The following is a 23,725-nucleotide window of genomic DNA, read 5'->3' on the forward strand; positions in this document are numbered from 1 at the left end:
AGAAAATCCTGGGGATAAATTAAGTGTGTATGTGAGGGGGAGGTATTTAATTATGTGTTGCCTGGCTTCCTGGCCATACTGAAGCTTATCCAAGAAGGTTGCAATGAAGGATAAACACAGCACTGGTACAAACAAACCCATGGAAATATGGTTAAGATAACTGTAATTAGCTAACATGCCAAATGATGCACATTTTCCTTCCGGGTAGCTAGGCACGCTGGAAATCTGCATCTCCAAACCCACCTTTGATATATCCTTAAGTTATACAAAAAATAAGATGTACGTCACAATTCTTTGCTACAAGCTTCCTGAAAAACCTGAAACGTAAGATAGAAATTTAATATTGAAAATGTTCTGATGTTAACGCTATACCCAAACTTGCTTCCAGATGCTCTCAGAATCTAAGGACGTAAATATCCAAACTAAATGCACACACTTGTGGTTTCACTGACAGGTGCATAACGTGTGTGCAGTGTGTTTAGTCACACAGTCTCCAAGTATTGCCACCAGGAACACCATGCACATGCTGCTCCCTCGAAGAAAGTGCCAGGAGCACACAGCATGTACATAGCACAAAGGCTAAGCCAAATTTTGCAGGCATGAGGACAATCCCCTCCCTGATCCACAAAGCCACCTGTCGTCAGGTCCATGAGGAAACTGATACATCCTGCGTTCAAGGATATGAAAAAAAATATAAAAAGGCTACTTCCATTCATTTGCATTAACATCAAAGTAGTGCTCATTTACAAAAAAAAGAGAGAACCGAGTTGTAAATTAATATAAACCTCCACAAGTACATGATCCCATTCTTCCCTTTATCTTTGAAGATAACAGAATTCAGTTCTCAACTGACAGAAAGTGGAATTCTGAATTTCAGCCACTAACCTCATAAAAACACATTTGGGATTGCTCAGTAATAATAATAAAAAAAATCTACGGTCTTTCGGCTGTCATGAAAAAATCTCCTTAGATGACTTTTTAGAACAGCAGCAATGTAAACTAGCAAAGAGAAACGTGGTTTTAGTGGCAGATGAGAGACCGTTGCTTCTGGGACTGTGAAAAGCTGAATGGATCCCAAAGGTGGAATTTGTTTCCAGGTGTGAGGACTCCTGACTCAGAAGGCCACAGTCCTAAGAGGTTAGATTTCTGCAAAGAGCACAGAAGCAATTTCTGAAGAATGAAGCAGATTTTTTTGTCCCTCCTCTGCCATCAAGAATTCTTCATAAATAGCATAAAGGCTGTGCGGAATTACTTAAAGTCAGAAGTGCAAATCTAAGGCCACATATAACCTTTCAGAAAACTGGGGTGGGGAGTTTAAAGGAAAATCAGCAACTTGAATGCCAAATGCAGCTTTGAAAACTCCGGAGTACAAATACTTTAAGGATACTCTACCACTTTATGCCTCCCTGGCACAATTTTTATCTAGGCTTTGTTCTTCTCTCTCAAAAAAAAGCTGAAAACACAAAATCCAACCCACTTCAAGTATTTCACCAAGTAAAGAAACAGACCTGTCTGAAAAAAGCAAAACCAAAGGTACTCACTACCTATCAATGCATGACGCAAAACATGTTACAGGGGGAAAAAAGAAAAAAAAAAACAAACAAAACAAATAACAAGTCCCTGCATTTCTGGTTCTCTCATTTACAGAAATTGCCTATAACAAACAAAGAGCTTTAAAAATCATTCTGCAAGAAGCTTGCTTGACAGCATCACTTTCAATAAACAGCATAGCCCCTGGATAATGAAAATCACTGTTAAGTATGTTTAGGGCCTTGACCCATGTCTTTATGGAACTGCAATGGTTTCAGTAGTACTCTGCCCCGACACATATATTTATATGCAGATACAGCTCAGTGTGGCATCATGGCTGACACACATTTCATAGAAAGCAAAGAAACAAGCATGCTTTTGCCAGGGAAGAAGAAAAACTCCAGGATCACAAATACCTACAAACCACTGACTAAATGCATTTGGCTATCACACAATTAAACAGTGCCAGCATTCCTTCTACTAAATTTTCTTTTTCTAAAATGACGCTCAGCTTGTGGACATGAACTGCAAATGAAAACTAGACAGAGATTGTGTTAATATCAGAGAGCTGGTTTAAGGATTCAGGTTAATGCAACAGCTACAGATGATAACAATTAACTATAAGTTTCTGGTCCTGAGACACCAAAGCGAGGATTTCTCATGCAATAAGCAGACAAAAAAAATCAAAACTGAGACTGTGTGTAAATGAATATAATTACATGCAAACAGTGAAACCTGAAACTTTGAGTTTCTTCTCTGAAGTATCACTACATAAAATAAAACTCTGCTGTATCAACTGCTGCTAGTTTCTGTAATGTCTACTGAATTTTTAAGATCTTTTTCCTCTTCTCCCAAATCCCTTTCAGAAACCACTTCCCACAGTTCGCCTTTCATAATTCAGCTCCACTCAGAAGCCATCTGCTCCTTTCCTCACACACACGCTACGCACACTCCAAGGCGAGCACAATACAGAATCTAACTGCGTGATCTCACTTTTTTTTTGTTACGACTGCTCAAGTGAGAGCAGCTCCCTCCCACTTCCCGCTTCCTCTCTTCCTCCTCTGCTGTCAAATTTTCTGGGAAGCTGTGTGCTCCCACATTCAGCTCCGGAGAGCAGGCCTGCAAAGACAAGCTGCTCATCCTGTACTCAGCACAACGAGAGCAGAGGGCACTTACGGGGATTTCAGAAGGTCACAGTCAACTGACTGCAAAGTGTCTCTCTTGCAACACAGCCATGTCAGAGGACAATTACTTCTGTCTCCTCAGCTTTTAGCTGTAAACCTGACGCCCTTTCCTAGGCTTCAGTCAGCGGTGCCAGCCCTCTTTCACAGACAGCAGGAAGGACAGCGTCAGCACCGAAGGGACTTCCCCAGTTCCACCTAGCAGGGTGGGAAGAGGCTAATTAAATCCCAAATTCCAGGCCAGTGGTTTAATCCAGGCCTGGCTGCACTCAGTGCACTTCCTGCCAGCTTTCCAGGTACCATGCTCAAGGGGGAGGTCAGCAGTGCTCCTGCCAGTAACACAGGGGTGAGAAGGAAGCACTGAAGCTGGGAAATGATGGGAGCAGTGGCAAGCGCCCATGGGGAGAAGGAAGGCAGGTGAGGGCAGAAGCACCACCTCCAAACATCAAGATACTTGTACCAGTAAAGAAATACCCTACATCCCAACGTCTGCAGGTTTAATGCAAAAACTGGGGTTTGATGCGAGGCTCAGCTGTCATGACAAGCACAAGGACCCTCCTTACAACAGGAGAGATCACAGGCAGGGGGGCGTTGAAGTATTTACCTGTGCTCCCGTGGAGAAAAGAGAGGTATTTGGTGTCAAGCAGTCTCTCAAACAATTTTTCTACAGTGCTCCTCAGTAGAGTGTTTACCTGCTGAGTGGGAGTACATTCAGCACGTGCTTCTATGTAAACAGGTACTAAGATGTCAGAAGAAGTCAGTCTGTGTTAGCAAAGAAATCAGTCGTGGAAATCCGACTCTCAGCATGACAGCATCACTGCAGGGGTACAACTCAGACAGCTGCCTGAACAACTGCCTCCATCATCTGTTGTGCTCTCAAAAACACGAGGTCTGGAAAGTGTTCCTACCTGCTCAAATACCGCAGAAAAAAAAAAAAAGCATTTTCACTGCAGCTCCTCAGGTATGCTTCTGTCACAGGCTGGCTGTTATGTCAGCTAAAATGTGTTTAACAGCAACTTTTTAAAAAGGAAAAATGTGATAGGAAGCGTGATATTAGCTTTTTCCAAGAAAAGCTTTATGATCCACTGAAAAACACACTAAGTAAGAGCCAAGGTCTGTATTGCCAGGAAAGGATTTTGCAATTCCCCCTTTGAAGCTAAGTTTATAAGCCTCTCTACAGCAAGAGAGATGTTTTTGCTTCCCACAGAAGAGTTAAAATATACTTGAACAAAAAATCTTCCGTAGTTAACTGGCTTCTACACAAAGTGAATTTAATAAAAGAAAAATGCCAGAGACAGTGTTAATATAGTACATAGCTACACATAAACACACAGATCTCAGTATAAGAATAATGAGTGGGGAAATTCTCAGAGGATTCACAGTCTGGCTGCTTAATAACTGGTTTAATTCAATGGAGAAGCAAAACTAAGCACACACTGCCTTACAAATGCAGAAGTATTTGAATCAAGTTCAGGCAATCAGAGCCCACATACACAAAGTCCAAAGAGTGCCTCTGTACCTTGAGAACAATGTAAGAGCTCACAAAGCATCACGCTGGACTCAACAACACAAAGCATTCACCTTTTATTACACTACTGATCTACAACTAAAAATTCTTGCAAATGCATCTATTGCCTTTTTTTTTTTTTTTTTTTTTAAAAAAAAAAAGTCCTTCTTTTCCAGTAAGACATGGCTTATGTGAGTTATCAGGCTATAGTGCTTTTCCTGTTACAGAATGCAAGAGATCGTTAAGAAGACAGAATAAATTTAGCAAGACACAGCACAATGCACTTCTTTCATCATAATTTCAGCCAGACAAATTGGGTAGTCATAGTACCTGCAAGACAGCAGCTTTGAGAAGCACCTGGAGATATTTGAGATTGTCAGAAAATCTCTGCTGAGCACATAGCAGCCAGTAATTATTTCACAGCACTCAAAGACAAGAAGGTAGCTCCTCTAAGAACAGAGGACAGAAGGGAGTAGCATATTTATCTGCTTTTGTGGTCTGTCTTTGCTACATGACCTTTGACAGCAATTCAGTATTTCTTCACAAGTCCAGGCCATTCTGCACCCAAAGTGATTTGCACCAGCATCTCCCATTCAGACACCGACCCAGTCCACTCCACTCCAATCTGCTTATGAGATCCGTGGAGATCACAGCACACAAGGTCAGTGCTGTGAAGTTACTCAGATTTTTAGAAGAGACGTGTAAAGAGCTATTCCTCAAGGAGCTTCATTCACCACAATAACTTTTACCAACAACTCGTGTTGTACAAAACTCTCCAACAGGCAATGCTCCATCACAAGACAATACAAGAGCAACACTTTAATCACATGCCAGCATCAGTGCCCCATATTCATTCCAAATGCTGAGGGCTGTTGGCTTTGGGCTAGGCAACATCGCTGCCAGCACAATGCTCACCAAATGGGCAGGGTGTGTTGCACCTCACAAACAGTAGAGCAACTCTCCCTTAAATCAGGCAGGTATGAAGCTATTCCCAGTGAAGGATAAGTAAGAAGCTAATGGTTGTTATTATTAGCTCTTAAAGCTAACAGTTCATCTGAGTTAAATGCAAGAATAATAATCCCTTTATGACCTTCTCCATTTTTACTATGAAAATGGACAAAGTTTCATCCAAGATTGTTGTTAACCAGTTTTCAACTATTCTAAACCTTGAAAACTACACTAATTGGAATAAGATTCTACCAGGCTCCTCTATTATTAAGTATCCCTGACTTCTAAGGTCGTAATGCAGAAATGGTAGGCAGGTGGTAGACATGCCCAGGGACTACAGATTATCCATTTTAAAAACTGTTGTGCAATAATGGTGGTGAGGATTTCTTGCTTTTCTTCACTGTTAGTCCCAAATCATTAGTCCAGAAAACTTGTTCTTGTAGCAAGGAAAACTATTACTAAAACCAGTCAAGCCTTAACCTGAAATATCAAAGCTATATCTTGACCAGAAGCAAGAGAGAAAGAAGAAACACTAAAAGATCTGAACTATTCAGCTGGAGAAAATTTTCTCTGCACTTCTATTACAAATGTAATATGGAAAATTAAACACATCTATATTCACAAAACATAGAAGAATAGGATATAAAGCATCTTCCTTCTGGGGAATAAGTCAAACACAGACTTTTCAAATACCAGCAAAGTTCCCTCTCTAGACACATACGTGTTTCATTTTCTGCTGTTGTACTTCTTCAGCCTTTTTTTCTGACAGGCTCACTACAATGCAGGTACAGACAAGCTAATGGTCTGGTTTGAAATATCAAGTTCCCAAAGGAAAAGTAAACCAAAACAAGAATAAAAGCAAGAAAAACTTTTGATCTGCTAGCTGACATTATACCTTTATACACTTTGGTTTTAATCAGAGCTTGGTAATAGACAAGGCACATATGTACAGAGTCTGCTCAGACTACAAAACACATTACCTGGAAATGCACTTGGTCAAAAAAAAAAAAAAAAAAAGAACTTGGTATAATAAAGCAAACCTCCATATTATCTGCAAAAAAGTAATGTTGGTTTTGATTGTGATTTGAGGTTTGTTTGATTTTGCCTTGATTGGCAAGTGGCTTTGTAGAACTCACAACTTCTTAAGACCACAGTGTACACAATGTGTACACAATGGTTTGAGGTGCTCACTGCTATTCCTACATAGAGAGGTATTTCTATTACATAAAAAGGTAACATTAAGAAAGTTATGGTACTGGAAAACAAACTGTTAAATGTTTTACTCACTCCCCCCCCAAAATATGATATATTTTCATAGATATCCATGTGAAAACTGTGTCTATGTCAACCACAACATGGAGAAATAATTGTAAGCTGTGTTACATAATGAAAAGTTGCACTGTTGAAATTGGAGAGTATCGATGTTACACTGAATTTACAATAAACTTACAAAACTGAAGCGAAAATGTCTTCTTTCTCAGTTTTGCCTAGTGTCTTTTCTCTTGCATCAACTGCAGATGTTATCCAGGACACAAAAATCATCTACTACTGCTCAGTACAGTTTTCTCAATACAGAATCATGCTCTGCATCTTGCAGTGGTTTCTACCTCAAATGCATGCATTGTGAAGTGCTTAAAAATGTCAGCAATGATCTACAGTTTCATTTTCTTGTACCCTATCTCCCCTTTACCTTAAATATAAGCAAAACTCACAGTCATGGCCAGCAGGTCCTGATAGCATCCAAGAGTTGACATCGACTCTGATTAGCAAGTGGCCTTGGATGCGCTCACCAATGCAGTATGAAAATTTAACTGGATTGGTCAAAGTCAACACATTAACAACCTGCCTGCTCTCCAGCTCATTTATTAGATCCAATGTTAAAGGTTAACACCAGAAATAAGGCAGTTTCCAGGAGAGGGGAAGAACGAAGAGGGGACAGCACGTTGCCCGCAGTGCCTGTTGTGTGCTGAGGGTGGTGGGCTGCTCACCCTGAGCTCCTGCAGCAGGTCTGGCAGAAGAATGGACACTTGGGAATGAATGAATATACTGATGGAGACAGGAAGGGCAAGATTTGGGAAACAAGAAGTGCTTCCAGGTTAGTCTCATTTATTCTTTGTATAGTCTCAACCTCTATTATTTTCTCCACAATATTTTACATATTTAAAGCAGCAGCTTTTTCCAGTCCTGACTGTAATACTCTGTCCTGTTTTAGATGTCACAGATGAAAGTACAATGGTGGCCTGGTGAGGAAAACAACAATCAACCCTTCAATGAGTTACCTCCAAGAAAACATATGGAAGGTTTGTTAACACTGAGGTTGCTGTGTCAGAAACAAACGGGTTTAGGAAGAGACTTGGGACTCTCACTTCTGGGCTTGGGGCATGTTGAAATAGTCACCATGAGTTGTTCTCATCCAACTGGCCTCTCAGTTCGCATGACCCTACTGGAGGGAAGCCAGTTCACAGAACTGCTGTGTATTTGTAGAGTGACTGTTCTCATACTCTCTCAGCACACAGAGTTTCCATATGGGAGGGAACCAAAATGAACAAAAAAACCCCTCTTACCCAGAGAGCTTCCCAACACAGTCACAGACTGCCATTAGCGCTCTAATTGGAGAGTGAGAGATCCAGCAGACACCTAAGAAAAGATGCCTCACTGACTTAAAGCACCTCAGCTGTGAAGACAACTTCTTCAGAAGCAGTGTTGCACCAGCCTACCTGGATTCAGAAGTCCAGGTAATTACTCACTCATCTAAGAATCTGAAGGGCTAGAATCTATTTTGTTACTTAAATGACAACTCCAAAAAACAACCATGCAGTAATTTTTTTTTTTTTTTTACTGACCCACCACAGTCTTTGGTAGGTGAAATCTGGACACCTGACAGGTGAAAATGGTAATGACCTTAACACATCAGAAAGCAACCTTTTTAAAAATTTTATCTGAAGTTAGTCTTAACTAATCCCTTTCTGTAACATGACTTTCCAGTCCCTTATACTTCAGCTATGCCAAATCTGTACCAGTGTTGGTCTAGGTCTCCTCAGAACCTGACCACTGCTGAAATGTGTTCCTACACCAGAGAACAAGTCTAGTCCCTGCAGTTCTTCCATAACATGAATATTCTCTTGGCCTGTTTTTAATGCTAGAATAGAGCTATAAAAACAAAAAGTTTATATGGAACTGACAGACAATACAAAGTTCAATGTATCTTCAGTGTAAACTAAAGCGTGATGCACACCAAGATCTTTGGGCTTGACCAAAGACACAGCCCAGGGGTTAAGTAAGGTTGACACAGAAAGATCAGACACAATATGCCATCACTATTTTTTTAAGTAGCCTATTAATTAAATTCTGGTAGGCTTCAGATATTTTTCCATTCAATTTCTCTCTAGCAGCACAAGACCTCAAAATGATTTCACTCAAGTTTCACTCCCAAGTTAAGAATACAAATCCTATCTTCAGGAAACAGCACAGCAAATATACACAGAGGTGTATATTTCCTTTCTTACAATACTCTAGTCAATATGAACCATGACATGGCTACTAGATGCTGCAAAAAAACAGAATGTATGGCTGCATGTAGGAGTTCATAATATTTTTCTCTTCAAAAGGTAAAACACATCAGGTATAGCTTTCATGACAGTGTTACTAGACCTGTTATACAGAATTCCTGTGTGCCTTGAACTGTTATGCAAAATCACAAGTCAGTTTCTGTTTTGCTGAAGTTATTCAGCAATGAGTTCTATTTTTTTGCAGCCAGCTGCTTTGAAATGGCAAATATTAGAATGAAGAGATAATTAGGTAACATTCATTTTCACTAAGAGCAGTAACCATGTAAGGAGTTGGATCTTTGAATCAGAACTGAGTCTGATTCTGATCATAACTGTTTCATAACTCCTAGCATTTTATGTTCAGATGTATACAACTTTCACAGGAAGTTATCTGACATTACCTGTTCTTCTTTTTCTTTGGTCTTGCTCCTGGAGACTCTGGAAGAGGTAACATCCTGAGCTGGAATGACAGAGATTTGATGCAGTGGCATGTTCATCACACCGTCTTGTTTGGTCCAATCATTTACAGGAAGGAGGCTTGAAGGCAGCACTCATTCAGTGCCATTGTCAGGCCTTGCACCTAAAACAACAACAAAAAACCATGATGTTAAAGTAGCTTGAAATGCAATTATTTCTAAACCAAAGCTAAGCCATCACTTAAACCAAGGTGCACCTCATTCCCTCTGGTTTCTGAACAGGAAATAGTTTGGTGCACTGGCTGGGTGAGAAAAGACACAGGACTTTTCAGGAGCCAGTACCTGACAGGTCAGAGCACAGTTTATGCAATTATTTGCATAAAGTTACCATAAGTAAGTTATCAACAGTTCTGGAAGTGGTCCCAGAGCGGGACAGAGGGCAAGGCTCAAGCTTGAGCATGCGTAGATAGAGAGGAGGAGAATGAGCAACTCTCCCTGCTGAGCAGCCGGGAGCGTGCTACCTGGACGTACAGAAACAAAGCTGGCATGGGCAGTGTCTTGGGCTGCCAGCTTCACCACACCAGATCAAAGTGCCTCAGAAACAGTCCTGAATGAGGCTGAGTGCCATGGCTTTATTTAAAAACACTCTGGTCTGCATTTGGCTCCTGACATTCATTCAATTATGTACCTAACAGGAAGACATGTTATGTGAGCTTGTGCTTTCTTAGGGCCATTGAAGAATATTATAATCCAAATCCCTTGCTAGGAATCAGAATCCACTGGATTACACATTTTTCCTCCCCTCACTAATACAACTGTACACAGAGGAGCATTACACACAGGAAAGACAGTAATAGATATAAATTAGCCAAATTTGGCAGCTGTAATCTGAAAGGCATGCATAATTAGCCATACCTTTTATTAAATTAGCAAGGTTGCATTAAATACAAAGCCTTCTGAAACATGTAGGATCATGGAGTGTTTAATTGGAACCTAACCTGTTGCAAATTAGAAACAATCAATTGTGTTTAAGGAAAGGATTACAGAGGAATTAACAGAGGAGGGACTATATAAGTGGGGCAAAAGGATGATGCATTGTTCTTCTGTTTCCATAACATATCAGCTTTTTGTTTGCTCATGAATCTGTCCCAGCAGAAAACAAGGACTAGATAGCCTATATATTATGCTGCTAAACAATTTGGAAGCGGTATAAGCCAGCACTTAATGTATACCCTTAGCACACAGGGCACACATTTCTTATTGAATGTTTACTTAGCTTTAGGTTTTAAAGATAGGCCAAACTTCCTAGGTTCTTGATTCTGTGAAAGATGCTGGCCTGGTCCAGGCCTATTACCATTAGGCTCCACAGGAGTCCTACATGATCTTTGACTGCTTTTGATTAAATAGGGGAAAAATATACTACGTATCACAAGGCACTTTATGCAGGGAATGATAGCTCAGCATCCTCTTTCCACCGAGGGGGAAAAGAGTAACCAGAGGTCATACAGAAAGTCGCCAGCAAAAACAAAGGCAATGCCTGCTGCTTCCCAATCACACACTCCATTTGCCCATTAGAGCGCTCAGCCAAATTCAAGAGCGTTCCTGACACCTGGTCAGGATTTTTATTACTTTCAGTGCCAAGACAGCACATCATAACGCATTCACGGAAGCTTTGAAGGCAATGCCTCCGTAACTTCTGGGCACCACTGATCTTAACAATAAAACACATCTATATGCATGAATAGGCAACAAGGACACTTCCTTATTGGATGACAGAGGGAAACATGGAACTTATCAGCATGACTGTAAATCAGCTCTAGCGAAAAGAGAAAAACCCTGAATCTCACTGGGTCCTCCACAACTGTTTAGTTTCATCCTCTAAAGGAGCTGATCCATTAAGCGCCAGGAGGAGAGATAATCATGGGCTGAATCAGGAACAGCAAACTGCAGTAAACAAAGCAGGAATGGAAGGTATTTTCCCAAGAAAACATAAGGAAATGAAATCCAGAGAGCGTCATGCTCCAATGAAAATGTCAGGTAACGTGTTCTGTGCTACTGCCAGCAACGGCTGAACCAAGGGGGAGGAGGGCAAGGAGACAGACCCTGCTCTGTGCCCCCCCCCGAGAAGGGTCCTGGGCTTGCAGGCAGGGGCATTTTATTACCATAAAAAGAATAAGGAAACTTATTAGAAAACACAGCTAAACCCTCCTGATTATGCCAAACACATCAGACCAGTTTTTCTGCAGGTACTTCGAGGATAGCGCGTGTTAGAATTCTTTGCCAGAACCCAACCAGCAGATATAATCCAATTAGATATTCAAAGACGATGTGAAACAGCCCTCCGCTGGTAAAGTAGCCTGGCAGACACTCAATAAAGCCTGCCTTTGTTCAAGTGGAGCTTAGAAAAAGCTCTAAACTTACCTAGATGCCACACAGTAACATCTCCAGCCAGGAGGGACCCTAACAACAGGCAGACTCAAAGCCTGTTGGTCTCAACCTGAAGCACTTTAGCTCCGCAGTGCTAATTAAAGGATAAAGTTACAAGAGTCAAGAGACCATCTGCAGTAACCAAGTGCAAACAGACCAGGTGCCAGAAAAGCAACGCCACTCAAAAAACACAACCAATCGAAGAAAGCTCTGTGGGATCTTTTCCCACAGCTAAATTAACACCAAAGGCTCCCTGACCCAGGGGGGCGAGGAGCTGGGCACCTGGGAACAAGGATTTAAATTTCAGGCACATCAAATGGGGAACCAGCCAGAAAGGTTCCCCAGGCAGGCAATGCTAAGGCTAGGGGACTGCTCCTAGTTGCTCCCTTCCATTCAGGATTTGCAGTTGTAAGTAGTACCGTGCAGATAGCTGTTCAAGCCCTCTCTCGTACAGCCTGAGCAATCCTTTATTGCTGCAGCACCTCTCCCCACCCACCCAACAGCTGAGCACACACACCCAGGCAGATAACGCCTCCACTTCCTCCTCCTTGTGCAGGATCCGTCTCACAAACCCCACACACGAGGGAAGCCCCATGACCGCTGGTGTAGGTGTTGTCTTGTTTGTGGAGGAAGGACTTTCCAGCTCCGTTTTGCCTGGAAAGCTGAATTAATTATGGAATGGCAGGAAAGGGAGAGAGAGGGCACATGCACGAGCCAGGTCCTGTAAGGAGCGCAGACATTTGCCTGCAAAGGATGAGGGATCCTGTTCTCCTGCCCCCAGGGCTGGTAACATATCATTCACTCTAAGAAAATACTTAAAGAAAACCTCTAAGGAGTTTGGGCTTTCAGCAAACAATAATGAGCTAATCCTGTTTTCATAGCTGGACCCATGAGAGCGTTCCTTACTGATGCTGCCAACAGCCTGTAAGCCACAACCTGCTGCTCATGCCCCAAGCTTCCCACCAACCTGTCCGGGACACAGGGAAGCCCTCCTGTCCCCCCATCTACAGCCATACCGGTTCCTGCAAACTGGATTCCAACGATGCTGCCAACTGTGGAGAGCCTTCAGAAAACAGAATCATTTCAACAGAGAAAATCCTGGCCTCAGAGCCCCCAGGAGAGCTCTCAACAGAGGGAAGATTTCACCCAGGTAGCCCAGTTCTGCTCTCTGCAGGGCATGCAGACAGTAACTAAAAACACCAGCAGACACCTGGAACCACTTCAGTTGTAACACTCTGCCCCTCCTTACCTTGCTAGAACCATGGCAAGATCAGTAAGATTCAGAGGGAATGAGACAAAGTCTTTTAAGGTACTCAAGAAGAAAGGAAGGAAAAGCATGTGCATGAGGAGGGCCTGGCAGGCTGGGCACGCCCCAGGGCAGTTCAGTCTCCTGATGGCAACAGAGGATTACATTCCCTTCAGTCACCAGCATTAAGTACATGAGAGGGGACAACTGACAGCAACAGGTAACCTCACCATGGCAAAAGCAGCTGGGAGACCATTTAAAGCTCCGCTTCCATCATCTACCCCATCAGGACCTTGCTGACGAGACAAGAACACATCGGCCATGAGGTGAGCCCTAATGCTCTGCAAATTGATGGCCTGCTACGGCAAGAAGTGCCATTGGAAGAAGCAAGGCAGATGTTCTGCTGTCCGCCACCCAAAGCAACTTTTCTATTATATGTTCTGAAATAAAGGCTCAACAGCTCCTTGCCAAAGATTCACAGCTGGACTGGGGCAAGCGAACACAAATGTTGGTTTCCTGTTCGTGGTTTAGTATCTAGCAGAATCTAAAAATCTGCAGGCTTTATTATGTCATTTAAACTTCAAAGTCCACCACATTCAGTTGTTACACAGCCTATGTTGGAGAACTCCAACAGAAGCTCTAGAGCTGTAGTAACAGTGGCTGCAGATGTTCGCAGGCCATACCGAAATGAACGCATCCTCTGGATGTATGTAGGTGTGCATGCATGCTTTACATTGACCACAGGAGGAGAAAACGAGACTCACATTTCAAGTATAATAGATGCTCAGGATTACAAAAACAGATGACAAAAAAAAACAAAGCACAACTTCCTATGCAAGAAAGACAAAGCCTGTAACCTACACTGTAAGCAAAATACGCTACAAGAGGTAACTAGAAGGAATTTCACCTGCGAGTTGTTCCTGACTATCTGCTCCAAGGCTTCTGATACTTTATTCAATTCCCTTAGCCCCCATTGATGGCTGTGAGTTGTATCACATAGGTCAATGGTCTGATCATCTTTGGGAGGATGGGAAAGTTAAAAATAAAGAAACAGATCACTGCTGTCCAGATAATCCAGACACTGCGCAGCACTGTGTAATGCCACAAATACCCTGCCTCGAAGCTGCTGAAGTCCACAGAGCTCAGGGGATGCACTGGCTGCAGGGTGGAAAGTGCTGCCCTGAGGCTTGGTGGAACATCAGTGTGAACTGTGATCTTCTAAAAGTTCCCCTCTGCACAGCACGAAAAACAACCAACCCAAACAGGAATGGAAACCCTCTGAAAAACACCCTCTGACTACTGCAAGATGGCATAACGCTTATTTTAGGTGAGACTGGAAATAATCTATTAATGCAGCTTTGGAATCTGTTTTTCTACTGAAGGCCTTGATGAAGTTCCATAAGCATAAAATTTTATTCCCTCCCCCTCCTCCCCCCAGAAGTTAGCAGAAGCACTCATCCTGTGAATTTAGCAAATTCCTGTGTGCATCTTTGCTTACCTACCTTGACATTTGAACTGGATATGGCTTATATCTACTTTCTGTACACTGCATATTCCGTATTTGTAAATACTTCCAATCCTATTAGCTTGTGTTGGCTCTAGTTTGAAGCTTTTATTTATTTTATTTTGAGCTTGTCAGGACTCCTCCCCTACTAATGTGGCTTACATAATTCTTTTCCAGAGATGACAGATGTGCATCTTCAAAAAGAGGATCCTGCATCTGCGTTTCATTTTGTTTTACTGTAGTTCAATCAGTACTTTGTTAACAGCATCATTTAAGAGATGTCATCATGGTTTATGTACTTCACATGCTTTTGTTAACTTGACAAACAAATCTAATGAAGAGAGCTTAAGCTGAGAGGGAAGAAAAACTGGCACTTCTTTCCCTGCAGTATCTTTCACATTTTAGGGTTCATTCAATGTTGTATGTGAAAAGAGCTGCCAGAGTTGGACCTTGCTCTACACAGAGATTATTCTGAATTACTGCTATCTACAGCTATGTCTCTGTACACATTATCTTGCATTGTTTACTAACTCAGCTGCAACTTCTCACTTTGTTATCTCAGTTCCTCCTTTCTTCCACCTGCACGTGTACTAAAAATAATCAACTTAAAGACTTAAAAATATTTTTCTTTTAATATTTTTGAATTGCATTATGTAGTTGAAATAAAAAGAATGTTAAAAAGGGGACAAGAGATCCTTCTGCATGCTCTCCATTTTCCCTTTAAAAGCTTCCCAAGATACAGGAACATACAGCTGCAGACTACACACACCACATAGAAAAACAGATATCTGCCAATTCTGGCTGACTACTCTCTAAATACAAAAATGATTGGTTTTACAAACATTTCTACATAATGGAACTAGACAAGCAAGCTGTTAAACTACAGGATCAGTAAATTATGGTCCCAGAGCTCTTAGAAATACACTCCCTTGACTTCAGTGAAAGCCGAGCATGGTCTGCACCTCATGAACAGATTCCTTCAGCTGTCCCCTTCAAATCCAATCAGTTGCTAAGTGCAATTACGAACTAGCTTGGCAGCACTGAGAAGAAAACGTCACTTCTCTCTGTTCCCGTAAGAAAATAACATAGCCGTTATGTTCCCCTGAGAAAAACAAACAAACAAACAAAAAACCCACCATAGAAATTACTATTTTCTGCTTATCCTAGAAGTGACTTACCTGCACCACAGGCATCATCACACCCTGCAGAGCCATCCAAGCACTCAGTGCACATGCAGGGAGCAGCTCCTGCTACAGAGGCCCAACTTCACTGACTACATCCGTGGTCTGCTAGGTTGTACATATTTTTAAGAAATTCCCCTTGCATATGTATTGATGAAACCTCCTGTAATATCAGCAATAACCCCTGGGACAGACTCTAACCATCACAAGCAAAAAGAAACAGAGGCAAAGCCTCAGTTTCACTCTCCACACTGGGAACCCCTAAGGATGGAGTGGGGAGAGGTCAAGAGCCAGAGGAATGCTGTTTTCTAAGCCAGCATGCAGAGGTCTCTAACTGCACCATTCAATTTTCACTCCCATTTGCATTAGGAAGTACCACACATTTTCGTGCCTAGACCATCACCATTTCACTCATCCCTTCACATCAAACACCTTCCTGCTCCAACGTGCTTTCAAATAGAGCAAGTCTAGCACACGGTCGTGCAGCAACCTCTCTTCATGGCTTTGCTTCGAGCAGGATGTAATATCGCAGCATTCATGGGGTGTGCCTTGTTATCACTCCTAGCCATGATCCCATCAACTCCCACAATAAGTAGAGGTCAGCTTTCTGAGAAATTAAGACCCTCCTCCAGGGAAGACATTTCTCCCTCTGATCTGGCACTGACTGCACACTTGAGAGCAAGAATTCACCTGTTTTGATCACATGGCTCAAATTAATATTTTCTTAAAGATAGGGATGATGACTTGCTTCTTCATCATATTCAGGTTCTTGCTTCTTCATCATGCAACAGCACCATAACTGTTCCTGCAGTTTTTAAGAAAAGCTTTTACATCTTCATTGTGTGTCCAAAATCACTGCACAGCGTTAATCTACACCATGCCACATGGGTGGCTGCTTGCTCTTGCTGGTGATAGCCAGTGCATCTTTTCCTTACTAACCCATAGTAATGGCTATTGGTGAGGTTTCATACCATTTGAACTTCTTAAATGAAAGGGGGAAAAAAAAAAAAAAAAAGATTTCTGCAAACATAGTTTGGGAATGGTAAAGAGCACCACAGTCAGTCCTCTGCAATCGTCCATCCCCCTGCGATCAGCACAGAGGGGTCCACAGCCGATCTGTTGGATACAAACAAACATATCCTTTCCCCTACTACTGGAAAAAGGCAAAGCCCACAGAACTATGACATGCCAGGCAAAGACAGCAAGTGGTATCAAGTGCAGCGCAATAACGCAGGCCCCTAGAGTAACAGGAAATCTCTTAGACAAAACATCCACATGATCTGCACGATTAGGCAAAGCATTCCCTATGACGACTGATGATTTTTGAAAGAAAATTTTGTTGAAGGTTGCAGTCAAATGGAAAGAGGGACACACTAACACATGTACAGACCAATGAGAGAAGTTTGCACCAAAACAGATTTGTAGGCAAGCTTCTAGTCTAGGATAGAAATCCTGATGATAGAATTTATGATTGCCACCCCTATAATTTATGATCACCTCCCATTCTCTGCCGCAATCATTTTGAGGTTCATGAAACTAACTCAGTTCTGAAATCCAAAGAAAAATTGCTTTATATTTTTATCTTCAATATTAATAAAGACTATTAAAAACAAATACAAAAATTTACATCAAAGATAATGAAAGTCTGTTTTTCTCAAACAATGTAAATATTTACAGCACAAGATAGCGAAGAAACAAAACAATCTCATTATTGTTCAGTGAGGACATTGCTCACATTCTGTATTATGCATGGATAACAATGATGCATTTTTAGGGTAATCCTGTACTACATCACTTATTTTCCAGTACATCAGAAGATAACGTTTGTGAAAGCTATTTAAGAACAACAGGCGTCTAAGCAACGTTTTTCACCATTGTTTAACTGCTACCAGGCAAACTGTTCATCCTAAGCCAGAGTAAAAAGATAGTATTGACTAAACTATTCTGCATTTTGGAGAAGTATGAAATCGTTGTTTCTCTGATGCTGGGCGAATAAGAAGCTTATAAACTGATGCACATCAGAATGCATTTCTTTTGAATGATTCATGAGTTAAATCTCAGATCACTACTTACAGGCTTAAGTTACAACATATCTTTTCTCTGGAAATCTTTAAAGCAAACAAATATAGATTACTGCATCATTATGCCTAACCATTAGGCTCTTTTTAAGGCAATAGCTATAAAAGTTCCTTAGAACCTGCACAGTGCAGGAGTTTGAGAGCCCCAAACCAGTTTCTTCAAAAGCTCAAGCATGAAACAAGACTGTCAATGTACCTAGCATTTTGTACCCGATTCTTCCACAAACTTGCATGACATAACATCATTTTCAAGCATATTTCCCCATGCTTTAGAATAAAATGACCTTCTGATGCAAAACTAGGTACATGAAGTCATTTGCTATGCCCTGAAGTTAAGAGTGTTAAATTTTAAATACATTTTAAATCCAAGGAAATGCTACAGGTCACTACTTTTTATTACAGCATATCCATGAATATATTCATGGATAGCACGTCTACTTTATGGCTGGATAATGATATTTCCAACTTCCCTACCTCCTGGATGCTTCAACCACACAAAAAACTTGTAGGACTGGCATCGCTCCTTACTGTGGCAATACACAGTACCTGGCACAACCAAATCCCAGATGCTATGGTAAGGCCTGCAATAACAGCGGGATGTGTGTTAATCACTCCTGCAGGGGTCACACCTGCACAGCCACCATTGCGATTCTTGATTTGACACAGTTGCTAGCGAGGCAAATAAGGTATTTCTCATCAATTTCAACATGGAAATTGCACTATGAAGAGTTTAAGAACCTCTGTGTAACAGCATTATCATTAAATAGCCAAACTGCATAAAGCCTACAAACAGGGTGCAGGTCTGAACAGAATTAATTCCCCTCCAGTGCCAGAACAAGACAGTCTCTCCAAGCTACAAGCTTGTCACAGTGCACGCAGTGAGATTAAAACCCTGCACCTTCTCTTCTTATCTCAAGCATCCATACTGTAGCCTAAAGCCCAGGCAAGTGATTTCAGAGGGCTGACAAACAGCCGGGCTCCCCGCATCCCAGCTCCCCACGCGACACATTGCTGACACCAACGCGCACTGGCAGCAGAGAAGTGTCAGCAAAAACAATTTCCTTTCACTAGCAAGCTGGTTCATGCAAGTGTGCTGAAGGCGTATGTCGGGTCTGCGTGTCCTCCCCCCTCAACTGTGCTCTGTGCCACCAGAAAAGAAGGAACTGGCATTACTGAGCCCCCCAGACAAGGCGCTCCTCACCACGGTCTATAAAAGGCCATTCATCCCCACTGTACCTAAAATAGCCACTAGATGCGGTCATGAGATGAATACACGACTGTGGATTCCTTTCTTATATTTACAAGAAACCTAGTGTCCACTGCTTACTTCCTCACCCTCTGTCCTTGTTCTTTGTTCTGCAACCGAGTGTTCACCCTTCCTGTCCCACCCCTAATTTGTCCCTTAGTTTCTACAAATATTTAGATGCCTGGAGAAACAGTTTACAAGAAGTTTATAGAAACACTACAAAACTCCATCAATCCATTCCTATGCACATACAAGCTCTATATAAAATCTTATGAAAAAATCTATTGCAGCTATCTACCAGGACTAAAACAGGATTTCTAAGCCCATCTGTCAACCACGGGCAGATGCAGAAGGCTGCTAAGACAGCAAGTGTGCAGGTGAACGGAAACTGTGCCTGTTTATGAGAAACCATGAGAATTGCACAGGTCTGTTTCTTGCTGCTTGGCAAGAGGCTGACTCACAGTGCCAAAACGACTTCTGTTTTTTCACCCAGGAGATGCTCCAACCAATCTTCAGGTATCTACTAAAGGTAGGGAGAAACCCAGGCCATTAGAGAGCAGCAAACTGTCAGACAAAACGTGTTTTAGATGAAGCTGGTAGTAGCCAGGGCAATGCAGCAGAATGTATTCTGGGATGCAGTTGCATATCCACAGGGCAAGCAAAGGAAGTCAATATGGGAAGCTGTCCATACAGAAAAAGGCTTAAAATAAAATTCAGGATCATGACCACAGCACTGATACCAATTGGTCACATTTTTCAACCCTATCACATTTATAAGTGGTTTTTCTGTCTTCTTCCCTAATAGATGGGTTTTCCTTTAAATTAGTTTAGAGAGGAGCCATCAAGATAAGACAAGCGTGCTGAATAGAGCCCATGCAATTCTGGTGCATGTGAGCACTATTACAAAACCTGAAACATTTATGAGGACAAAAACTGGAAGGAACAGCAGTTTCCATTAGGCATCTACTGAAACTGAAGGCAAGAAGAAAAAGGTCATTTTTTCTTTTTTAAACTGAAATTTCATCAGTCTGAGGAGAAAACATCCTGTTGGAAAGAGGGGAGCATTGAACCTGTTGAGGTTGCATCAGAATTTTACATCAGCTGCATCCAAAGCTGCAGTTAAGAAGAAAAAGAGCCCATCTTGCTTTCCTTCATGTTTTCCAGGACCTACACCTGGTGCTCATGTGGTTTCCTTCTCTAAGTAGTCAGAATTAAAACAGTATCCAGGCATATCCGCTCTTCCAAAAAGTAGGTAAAAAATTACTACTGACAAATAACCTGAATGTCTGCTGAACTGGCCTAATGGAGCAAAAAGGACATATTTCTTTATTAAGCAGCTTTAAATGACAAATGTAAGATTCTTTTTTTTTTTTGCAATTGAAAAAAAAAAAAAGAAAAAAAAAGAAAACTACTTTCTATTCCAAGTGCAACAGATGATGTCAGAGAACCAAGACAAAATCCCCTCAGTTTTCTGCTTGCTCAGGCCAGCTGGCCTGTTCCACCCCAGAGACAGCCCCAGCTTCGGTACAGGCTCACATCGGCACCGAGGCAGACATACAGTACTTCATGCTGAAGGGTATGGATTCTGTTAGTTTGGAAGTGGCAGGAGCCTGCAAGTGACCAAAACATTTCTGATTTCTCCTCGGAGAACCCAATCATTCTCCTTCAGCACCCGGGTGCAAGAGGAAGCAGTGCCATAAGGCGCCCAGTTCCTCCTTGCACACTGCTGCATTAGCTGCGCTCTCTGAAAGAGGCACTAAACCTTGATCCCACGGGAAGTCACACTTCTGTTTCACAGGGACACAAGCTATTTGCTTAAGAGTATCAGCTGGCAATGGCAAAGCTCCTCTTTCACAAGCTCCCTTTACCACCCCCTGTTGAAGAAGTAATTTGGCACAAATCTCACGTTCCCTGCATTTCCTGCAAAGTTAACAGAAGTTTCACACTTTTGCAAGGTCAGCTCAACTCTCACTGCACCCTTATAGAGGACAGGGACATCTAACTTAGAAACTAAACAAAAAAGAGGCTAGCAAGTATTTAAAGCCCAATCTTATGAGATGTTAAATGACCCAGTGGAAAAGGCTCTTTTTTCCCTTGTTGCCAAAACATGCTGGTTCTGCAGCAAAACCAGGCAGCTTTCTTGTTAACGCTAAACCAATGCTACATAACAGTTTGAAACAGGAAACGAAAAGGATACCACGGACACACAATGTGGGAAGGTTTGTTTGCATGCTCAGTGTTTGGGGGGAACCAAATAACCTCCTTCAGGGCTACACACCAAGGAGGGCATCTCCTCTGCCTGAAAAAAAGGCACTGCTGATGAAACAGCACCCTACAGTATCTAGCTGGGGACAAGATTCAGCAGTTCAGTGCAAGATCAGCACCATCACCCTTAGCTGGTGTCCCCTCAAAATTCCCCCTCCAAACTGATTCTGCCCAGACTTTCTTCCTGACTGACAAACCCAAGATTTCACTTCAGTCTCCGATCTTGTTCCATCTGCAGGCTGTAAATTAGAATACCTCTTCAATTAGAGATCAATGATGGGATTAGAAGGTGGATTATTTTTAGCAGCCCTCTGATTGAGCCAGTATCACAGTCAGTTACGAGTCACTGCCTTTCCTAGAACTACGTTTTATGCCCCAACTTCCAATGCAACATTTAGTAGCTCTTCAAAGGCCATCATCTATCAGTCGTCTTTGCTGGGAACAGAGAAAAGGGAAAGCAGCTATCATTCAGCCCAGAAGAGACTTCTTAAGATCTTCAGGATTCTCGTTCAAAACCTAGAAAGAAGGGCAAGGGGAGATAAAGAGCTCTGCAGAGGCACAGCCATCTTCACAGCTGTGCTGAAGACAGTTACAGGCTCGAGTAACCTATCCCTGACAGCTGTCGTGCTGGAGTGGCATCTCCTACACAAGGGGTCTTGTGAGGCCCAGTGACAGTACACTGCACTGTGTTCTTGTTCGTTGGGTTAAAGCACGACTTGGCTCGCCAGTGATTTTCTCTCCCCACACCACCACCTTTTTTTTGGTACATTCCAGCAGAGGAAAGGCTCGGCACAGAAATTTGCCAGCTCTCCCTTGGCTCACGGGGGTTGCTGGACACTGAGGACAAACAGCACCCGGGAAAAGCAGGCCTGTGCTCCAGCACGGCCATGCCACCGGCCTTGGCGGGACGTGCTGTGCGCAGCCACGCTGTCTTCCACCCCATCCTCTGCTGGCAAGAGCTGCTTCCAGACTTGAAACCCAACAGTTTCTTCATCTCACTAAATTCCCTATTCTGGCTCAGATGTCTCTAATATGCATTAGTTAGATTACATCAGTCACAAAGAACTGTCCATGAGGCTCAAAGGACACAGCTCAAAGGAGGCCAGTCAGAGTCTGGACAATCAACCCGCCGTTTCTCCTTCCCTTACTCGCACAAGAAATAATGCCAGTTACAACTGTGTGACAAGGGATGAGTATACGGTTTTTGAGGTCTTGTGGAAAGCACAGCAATACTGAAGTATGAGTGTGAAACCCACAAGCACACCACCCCTGCACAGGCTCAGCCAGTTAAGACAGGCTCAGCCAAACCCATGCAGGACTTGCAAAGCTGAGAGCCCAAATACAGCAGCTAGGAAGGACATGAAAAGAGAGCTGAGAGCTGACAGCAGCCAGCCAGCAGCCTCACCAGCAGGATGCCCTGATGGCAGCATGGGCTCATTGCCAAGTCTGAGCACAGCACCTGTAACACTACACAGGTATACACCCCAGGGGGCATTCAGAGATGGAGCACGTGTCCCAGCTGACAAGCAGAGCTCAAGTACACAGAGAAAGCAAGCAACCATAACAAATGTCTAATGCACACACAATGGAAGATCACAGCCAAGAGTCAAATGCATGATGTATTTAATTCCCTTTCTATGTAAGGAATTGATCCTGACTCAGCTTCCTTGCGCTCAGGATCCCTGTCAGCTGAACCACACAATGCCGCATTTGCTTCTTAACAGGGTATCACTGAATGGAGGAAAATGAGTGAGAAAACTGATATCAACATCAGCAGCAAATAAAAGCCTGGGCTTGGTGCAGATACAAGTGTCTCAGGGCTCCCTACGCACCAGATGTTGACCATGGGAGACTCAGATCCTGGGAAGAATAAAACCACCAAAAGACTACAAAGCATACATCAGACTAACCAACTGCGTGTGGCAGGTAGGTAAGTAGAGGTGATGCACCCACTTTTCACTACAAGCATCTGCGGTGAGGAGACACAAAATGCAAGAAGCTCTTAGACAATGCTGGTACAAGCCACAGGGCTCTGGCGGGGCTGTCTATTGCTGCTTTGAACAGAGCCTTGAAGCTGAAGTTCTCGTCTTTCACTTGCACAATGTCCAGCTAGAAACAAAGCCATATACCTCATTAAAAAACAAAAAAAAAAATAATTATATCAGGAAAGCTCAAAGAGGAATAATCTTGAAACCCTAGATATTTAGAAAATACAACAGGACCTTGCAAAACTCACCTTCTGAGCAATTCACCTGGAAAACACCACACTGCAGTTTTCCTACACTCCCAGGAAGGGATATAAAAAGAACCTCATCTCTAAAATGCCTTGGAGCTGCAGAGCTCTTCAGGTGTACCCGAGCATGGCTCTTTCTCACCCACCTGCCAAAACATGTAGCAGCTTGTATAGAACAGCACAGAGACCTTTCAGGCCTTGCAATTTTACAGGGAAAACAACACGGTGAATATTTTCCACAACATTTGAAAGACTTAACCCCAGGGGTCTCACTTGGAGGTTATCCTCTTCTTTCAGGTCTGACCCCAGGACAAAGGGTACAAAATAGCTGAACATCACTGTCACGGGAATCACAGAAACACAGTACACTTCTCATGCAAAGGAACTGCTAAACAGCAAGTATAGAGTTTTCATA

The 23,725-nt window shown here is 42.5% G+C and overlaps 1 protein-coding gene across 4 annotated transcripts in view; it reads right to left on the reverse strand.

Annotated features, from left to right (window-relative positions):
* The window catches only part of MARCHF8 (membrane associated ring-CH-type finger 8), a 91,243-nt gene that overhangs the window by 59,936 nt on the left and 7,582 nt on the right, over positions 1-23,725 (reverse strand). For all 4 annotated transcript variants that reach the window (XM_027460086.3, XM_027460087.3, XM_013104765.5 and 1 more), the window contains exon 2: positions 9,116-9,294. In XM_027460086.3, coding sequence (XP_027315887.1) covers positions 9,116-9,211 — 96 coding nt within the window. In that variant the 5' untranslated portion in view covers positions 9,212-9,294. The remainder of the gene's footprint in view (positions 1-9,115; positions 9,295-23,725) is intronic.

Source organism: Anas platyrhynchos, chromosome 6 (assembly GCF_047663525.1).
Source record: "Anas platyrhynchos isolate ZD024472 breed Pekin duck chromosome 6, IASCAAS_PekinDuck_T2T, whole genome shotgun sequence".
NCBI classification, from domain to species: Eukaryota; Metazoa; Chordata; class Aves; order Anseriformes; family Anatidae; genus Anas; species Anas platyrhynchos.